Raw genomic sequence first — 8,542 nt, 5'->3', positions numbered from 1 at the left:
GGGGAAGAGATAGTCTGTTTAACAAATAGTACTGGCAAAACTGAATATCCATTTGCAGAAAAATGAAACAAGATCCATAACTCTCACCATCCACGAAACTAACTCTAGATAGATCAAAGACTTTAATGTAAAACCTAAAGCTATAAAGTTCATCAAAGAAAAAATAGTGGTAAACTTAGGGGCCCTAACGGAAGACTACTTGGAAAGAGTAAAAAGTGAACCGACAGAACATGAAAAAATATTCAACAACATATCGAACGAAGGACTTATCTTCAAGATTTATAGAAAACTCCAGCACCTTGGCATCAAAAGACAAATAATCCAATTTTTTAAAATGGCAGAAGATGTAAACAGGCATTTCACCAAAGAGGATACTCAGGCAGCCAAACATGCCTGTGAGGATGTGGAAAGATTGGGACTCTGACTGTGATATGATACAACGACTGTGGAAATCAGTATGGCAATTCCCTACAAAGTTGCAAATAGAAATACTATTTCATCCACCAGTCCCATTATAGGTATATATGCTAAAGAAGTGAGAGCCAGGAAGGACACAAATAGATACATGCTCACCCATGTTCATAGCAATATTCACAGTAGCAAAGAGGTGGAAACAACCTAAGTGCCCATCAGTGGAGAAATGGACCAAACTGTAGTACATGAACACAATAGAATACTGTGCAGCACTAAAGAATAAGGTAGAATCTGCTAAACACCTTATAATGTGGATGAACTTGGAAAAGACATCATGCTGAGTGAAATAAGGTCAATCACAGAACAACAAATATTGTATTAGTTCACTAATGTGAAAAGGAGCTCTGGTAACATAGTGCCTAAGGCACTTGACTGCTCACCAGAAGGCTGGCAGTTCAAACCCACCAGCCAGTCCTCGGAAGGAAGGTTGAGCATTCCTGCTTCTGTAGTGATACTGCCTCGGAAACCCAAGGAGGGGTCGCTATGAGTCGGGGCCGACTCAGTGGCAAATAACAACAACAACAACAATGTAAAAAGCCCAGGAAACATTTACATATGGAAGGAAACTTTTTTTATTGATTACCAGGGATGGAATGGTGAGGGAGAGAAAATTGCTAGATAGGTAGAAGACTAGTATTGATTTGGGTGAAGGGAAAAGCAATATACCATAAGCAAGTGTCCAACACAATAACATTAAGGAAAATGAGGACAGAGGGAAGTGCACAAGAAGTACAGACAACAAAGATAAACACTTTTACATACATAGTACTTCATTATCAGTAGTAAGGAGTACCAATCTATGGTTACATACATTGTTTGTTGTTGTTGTTGTTGTTTTGCCATCGAGTCGGCCCCGACTCATAGCGACCCTTCCTTGGGTTTCCGAGGCAGTATCACTACGGAAGTAGGATTGCCCAACCTTCCTTCCGAGGAGTGGCTGGTGGGTTTGAACCGCCAGCCTTCTGTTGAGCAGTCAAGTGCCTTAGGCACTATGCTACCAGAGCTCCTATGGTTACATACATAGGTAACCAAAAAAACCAAACTCACTGCCGTCAAATCGATTCTGACTCATAGCGACCCCTCCTTGGATCTCCAGGGCAGTATTTCTATGGAAGTAGATTGCCCAGTCTTCTTTCCAAGTGGCTGGTGGGTTTGAACCGCCAGCCTTCTGGGTAGCAGTCATATGCCTTAGGCACTATGCCACCAGAGCTCCTAGATACATTGTTGTTGTTATGTTCCGTCGAGTCGTACCTGACTCACAGCGACCCCTCCTTGGGTCTCCGAGGCAGTATCACTACGGAAGTAGATTGCTCCATCTTCCTTCCGAGGAGTGGCTGATGGGTTTGAACCACCAGCCTTCTGGTTAGCAGTCAAGTGCCTTAGGTACTATGCTACCATAGTTAACAGACTAAATGATTAGGTATATTTAGGCAAAAGGGAATACCTCATGACCATAATAAATAAATAAAATAGTCATTGTAGAGTAAATTGACCTGAAAAAAATGATAGGATTCCTAGGATATGTGAGGGCCCATTTGAGGTTTCTTATGATTAAATTTTAATAGGTAAAACGTCTCAAGTGGTTTCTAGCTACGGGGGTGCTGGCATGAGGAGCTCAAAATGTTTTCATCTAGGATTAAGGTTTTACTAACTAGAGGTGTAAGAAAGTCTGGGATATTAGCAAGTGTTAATTATGTACCTGAACCAGCTGAGCGAAAAAAAATTAAAAAGAAAATGCACATTTGTTTAAGAGAAAGTTTAGGTCAGAGGACTGGTGGTCCCAGTGAACTCAGAAGTGCTTGTTGTGGGTGGAATTGAACAAGCCAGCTGATAGAAGTTGTGATAATAGTATTTGAATTTATCATTTTAGAAATTAAGTGGTTATGAGTGATGACAAGGTCTATGTACAATGTGGCCATAAAAGTAGGTGGCTGAAGTGAAATTGATTAGGTCATTAGAAATGAAGGCAAGAAGTAAGGATGTAATATTGGGTGAGTTATTTAAGTGGACATCTAAGTCATTTAGAGTGGAAATAAATTGTTGGGTGCCAGTAGATTCAGTGAATGAGGGGGTGAATGATGGTAATTAAGAGTAAAAGAAGGTGTTATAGTCAAATGAGAGAGCTTGAAATATAGTGAAAAGAAATTGTATTCTTGGTATTATTTTGGCAAGAAGACTTTGAAGGATTGTGTGTGCCAGGTACTGTTGTAAGGCACAGAAAACAGTATATAAATAATGCAAGGCATTGTCCTCTAGAAGATCCCATTCTACAAAACATGACAGCTGCGTAAGCAGTTATTGTCAGTACAATGAATTAGATGCTTTAGGAAAAGAACCTCCAGAGTATTTTGGGGACCCCAAGGGGTTCGCTATGTCTTGAAATCAATTCGATAGCAGTGAGTTTGGGTTTGGGGGGTTGTTTGCTTGTTTGTTTGTTTTTCCTTTTTCTTTTTAAGAAGAGTGATTACCTGTAACTGAAGAGGTCAGGGAAAGTTTTATAGGAAAGAATGTATCTTTTAGGTAATTCCTCATGTGAAGAAGGGAAATGGCAGTGCAGTGAATTGCTTAATATGACCCTTCTAGCTATCATCCTCCATTTTGTGATGTACTGTAAATCCTAGTCTCTTTGCCTGTTTAGGGTAGGATATATCTTGAGTCCCACCTTTCTGGAGGGTGCAACTCAAGTCACCACCCTTAGCTTCCTTACGGTATATATGTGAATGTTCTGCTTTGGTCCTGCTTTTGGTTGTCATCATCACACCCTTGCATTGGAGACAGCAGCCAGTTATGATCTGCAGATTTGGGTTTGTCAGCCCCTGCAACCATGTGAGTTGGAAGAATCCTCCAGATTTACCCACAGGCTTGGGACTAGCCAGCCTCCCAGCCTCCACCACTACCTTGTGACCTGGTTTCCTTGGACATTTGTGAGTTTCATGAGACATTACAGTGAAATGTAGAACTCTAAGAAAGGAAGGAGAGTACTTGGGAGAAAGAGGAGTTGATGTCAGAGATGCAGTGGCACAGCAGTTTGGACTTGGGACATCTTTAACCTCTGCCTCATAGGGACCAGTCTTGTGCTGATCCTTCTAAAAGAAATTATTCAAACAGGGAAGAAGGGACATTCCAGGTCTTCTCATCATGACAGACAGAACATAAACCGAAAGTGATAACCACATCCTATCATACTGATGAGTATCATAACATACTTCTTTGTAAGTAAAATATATCCATGTCTTGGCCAGTAATTCTGTTTTTAATCTTAGAGTTCAGCATTGTTCTCTAATGGGATGATTTAAAACATGTATTTGTGTGTGTGAGTACAAATGTGCCCTTGTGTTTGTGTGGTTTCTTTTAAAGTTATGCTTGAAGTAATTTATTACTGAAAAATAAATGCAAGCAAAGTAAAATCACTTTCATACTTTTACTTCTGTTAATTCAAACACTCATTGAATATGTTAAATTTCTAACATTACAGATGGGGCTCTGTTACAGAATATAAAGATACAAAGGTGAATATATAGTCTTTGGTCTCAGGGAACTCAGTTTATATTTTACAGATTACAGATATAATATTCAAATACTAATCACTGGGAATGCTTTGACCTTTTTTTTGTAATAACTTGTTTCTGTTAAGCCCTTAGACACATTTTTAGACTGTTGATTTATATCTCCACTGTTTATGAAAGAAGTTTAATTTTATCAAATTATGAATATAGTCTAGCAAAAATTTGGTTAAAATGGTAAACTAAGTCTATAATATTAAGGCTCAATATGAAAATGTGTTTATTCCTGAATTAAGCTACCTTTTTAATATTTGTTTTATTTCTCTAAGGTTGTGAAGATGAGGAAAGATGTGAAGAGAATTCGAGTTTTGGTTATCCGAAAGCTTGTTAGGAATGTTGGCCGACTGAAGTCAAAAAAGTTAGTCATTTAAGTTAATAGTCCTGTAACTAACAAAATGTCAGAAGTTGTTTTTATTCATTGTTTACAAAATTTGTAGGGGAGGCCTAGTGGTATAACCAGCCACTCCTTGAGAGGAAGGTTAGGGGAGGAAGGTTGGGCAATCTACTTCCCTAGTGATACCACCTCAGAAACCCAAGGAGGGGTCACTATGGGTTGAATCTGACTCAACAGCACATAACAACAATAACTCATACTGTATTTTATACATAGAGAAGATCTGAATGAGATAAAATGTGCTGTGTAAGCCCTTCCATACATGATTTGGACCATATTCCCTTAAGACACAGGAATTTCTCTGCTGTTTTTCAAAACTCTCCTTGCTTTTTACAGAATGAAAATATTTGGGTGCTATTTATATGTTTTATATTAATAGAAATTTTAAAATGTTGATATAATTTTATAAATCTAATAACACCTTAAATCAGTTATGAAAATTTTATATCATTTTCTTCCTAATTTGTTACTAATTGCTGGTTAATTTGAAATTGTCTGCTTTGTGAAAGTGTTTACCAAAATAATATGTTCCATGTAACTTTTGGAAAAAGATAATAATTTGTATTTTCAGCTTTGCTGCTGTTATTTATAGTTCTTATTGCTTTAAGCATGAATACTTACAAGGTCTTCAAGTATGTTTCCTTCCTGATTAATTTCCTGTTGTATAAATCTTCAAGATGATATCCCTCCTCTCTGATATAATCATATATATATGATTTATTCTTTTAATTCTGAAGAACAAATTTACATTTAATAAAATTATATCCCATTTTTAATTATAGCTTGTGAAACTTATATTACATTAAATACTAGGTGTGATTGGTTAATTTATGAAAATATTACTGGTCTTACATTAATGAATCAGGGAAGACAAACTATCTACCTGTGACAACAGTCATTAAGATAATACCATAACAGTGTTTATTTTTTGTCAGTTTCTAACACTTGAGTTTATGCAGTTATTGGAGTTTGTGGATGTTTTTGGCAGGGCGATGCTAAGTGGCAGATTATTTGTTATTTAGAAATTTATTATGCTTTTCTAAAAGAAACAGACTTCTTATAAAATATGAGTCTAAAATTAATGTTTTCGCTGACTAAATCTTATAATCTTTGCAGGGGTTCTGAAGATGCGCTGTTAAAAAACCAAAGACGGGCACAACGATTACTTGAAGAAATTCATGCCATGAAGGTAAGGACTTGTATTGGTATGTATGTGTATGTGTTTCTGTGTCTCCTGTTGGTCAATATTTTGTTTGTGTTTGGTTTTACTTATTTGAATATTGCTGAGTATTGCTAAAGGAGCTCTGGTGGTGTAGTGGTGAAAACATTCAACTGCTAATCAAAAAGTTAGCAGTTTGAACCCACCAGCCACTCCACAGGAGAAAGATAAGGCAGTCTGCTTCCATAAAGGTTTACAGCCTTGGAAACCCTACGGGACAGTTCTACTCAGCCGTTACAGGATCCAGGATCGATATAAGAATTGATGTGGTGGCAATGGATTTGATTTTGTTTGGAGTGTTGCTTAAAATTTGCTTACATGGGTCTGTTTGGTGAAAAATGTAACACATTTCGAAAATTGTAATATTTTTAAGCTTACATTTTCCTATGTTTTTTACTGAATTTGTTAACGTGCTAGACTACTTTGAGTCAAAGCTTTGCCAAAACTAAACTCCTGTATGTTTAATAATGCCTTATGGCTAAGGTTTTTGTTTTTACAGTAACTTTAGGCATAAAGTGTTTTACTTTCAAGAACTAAATTGTTCATGCTATTTGGGAATGTGGATGGCGATACTGGTGACTGACATCATGCTCTGCCTATTGCCAACTCAATAAATTTTTGTGTGGTGGTGTCAGCATTTTATCCAGCTCTTTAGTAACTTAAAATAAAATTAGTGTTGGACCAAAATGATCTGTATTTTTATTTCTTTCAGCCAGACTCTTCACCAGCATAATTTTTAGGTCTTCTTGCTGCTCTTCCTTTGTAGAAACTTTCATTTACTAAATGACATACCATTAAATGTCTGAGAGAGTGTTTTATTACGGAACTTAAAAACAACATTGGTACCAGCAATTATCTTAATTGCAGGGTCGTTTTTACATGTATGTTTGACTATTACATTTTAGTATAAGTTCAAATTTTGAGTTAGATGAAAGAGCATGTATTAAAATGTGAGGTAGATCATCAGATTTTTTCACTAATTTTTCATTTTAAATGCATGAAAATAGTTTTTCTGTAAAGAATATGAGTATTTTATGGGTCAAAGTTACTATAGTTAATCTGACTAGACTGTTGTAGAAAACTATTCTTTGGGATGAGATACATTTGTTTTTCATGGGGTGTTTTTGGTTTATATTTTTCCACAGTGCTGCACAACTCATGGATTCCATCTGTATCTTCTCAAAGTTTTAATTCCTTTTTTAATTCATTCATTAGGTCAAAATCCCTTGTTTGGCTCCTCATTATCATTTGTGTTCCTTTTCTTTGTACTTCATTTGGGCTTTTTCATACACCTTTGTTTTTAATCCTCAAATCCCTGTGAGAAGTAAAATGTTCAGAGATTTTTTTATTTGAGGCTAACACTAAGATAGGAAATTATGATTTACCTTTTTAACTTTCTCTTAACCAGAATCCTCGCTAAATTACATTGCCTACCTAAGTTTTTCCCTGTACTTTCTTCTGAATAATCATTTTTGTAGTCCTAAATTATTCAGAGGCTTAAAGCTACTATATAATTGCTGATGTTATTTTACCATGAAAAGGTTACAATATATAAAATAAGCCTACATGCTGTATATGAAGTCTGAGAACAAAAGAACTCGTATGCTTTAGAAAGCTTCCTATTTGTACTTTTCAATAATGAATTTGATTTAGTCAATTAGAAAGAGAAGCTATCCTATTTCATCTATATCTAAGTCTTTTTTTCTGTTTTTCTTAAATCTCATAAGCAAAGGTAAATCCACCTCAGTGGTAAAGTTCACAGGCTTATAAAATTTCTGTGTCGTACCATGTTTTTATTTTTCCTGTGATTATGTAACATCACTGTGGAATAGTTATCTAATAAAAAGCCAAAATTCATATAGCCTGTGTAGTCTTTGAATCTATCAAATTCATAGCAAGTATATTCCTTGAATTCATAGCATTCGTTTTATAGGGTGGTCTGGGTTGGCTACTCTGGCTTCAGATTGTTTTATAATGCCTTTTTAAAACTGGATTATATTTAAATATAAAAACTAGAGTAAAAAGAGTATCAGCAAGATACATGTTTGCTTTTCTCAAGAGTTAAATTTCAATTCTTCTTTATCGTTCTTTAACAAAATTGATTCTCTTTTCTAAAAGAAGCATATGTACTATGTGTAGTACATATTTTTATTAAAAAGTGATTTGTAATTTTCTAAGGAAGTATTTATCATGTACATGGGAGTATCAAAGAAATAGTCACAGAAGAGAAAACTCACAGGTGTAATTAAATTTGGAGGAAAACCTCTACTTAGTCACTTTTCCAGATTTTTTTTTCCTTGGCTCACACACCACTACATTTTTATAGTCTTGTTCATGACATACTATCCTATATGATAGTAGGGTATTTTTCAATGATAATAGGGTATTTTGTTCCAAGATGACTTCGTCATGAAGAAAACCTGAGATATTTTTAGAAATGGGAGTTTGTTTTTTCTGGACCAAAAAAAAATAACCTGATCTTTATGGTACTATAAAATGATAGGTTCTAACTTTATAGACTCTATAATGTATGAATCCCAAATCTTTGCTGCTTTTTTCTAATATTATTCATACTTCTAATGTTCTTAGTCTTTATAAATACTGGTTAATGAGTTGTTCCTTTGTTTTTATAAATTAAAGTAACTTATTAACATTTTTAAATCCCTAAAGTTATTTAGCTGGAGAGGAAATGATAAAATAAAGTCATGTACTGAAATCACTCACAATGGCTAGGAAATCCCTTCTTCAATTATGAAGATAAATAACTAGCTTTTCTTGAGCATTTATTATATGCCATGTACTGGACTGTGTTTATATGCACTATTTCTTAAAGTAGATCTCATTATTATCCCTGTCTTACAAAATAGGAAACTGAGTCTTAAACAGGTTGAG

General features: G+C 35.2%; 1 protein-coding gene across 1 annotated transcript in view; it reads left to right on the top strand.

Moving 5' to 3' along the window:
• The window catches only part of SRFBP1 (serum response factor binding protein 1), a 139,305-nt gene that overhangs the window by 21,563 nt on the left and 109,200 nt on the right, over positions 1–8,542 (top strand). The window contains exons 2-3 of the mRNA XM_007942246.1: positions 4,307–4,395; positions 5,548–5,620. Of these exons, the coding sequence (XP_007940437.1) occupies positions 4,307–4,395; positions 5,548–5,620 (162 nt within the window). The remainder of the gene's footprint in view (positions 1–4,306; positions 4,396–5,547; positions 5,621–8,542) is intronic.

This window comes from Orycteropus afer, unplaced genomic scaffold, assembly GCF_000298275.1.
Source record: "Orycteropus afer afer isolate SDZICR_OR568_19922 unplaced genomic scaffold, OryAfe1.0 scaffold00086, whole genome shotgun sequence".
NCBI lineage: Eukaryota > Metazoa > Chordata > Mammalia > Tubulidentata > Orycteropodidae > Orycteropus > Orycteropus afer.
Note: the sequence above shows the minus strand (reverse complement) of the source record. Positions and strands in the feature narration are given on the sequence as shown.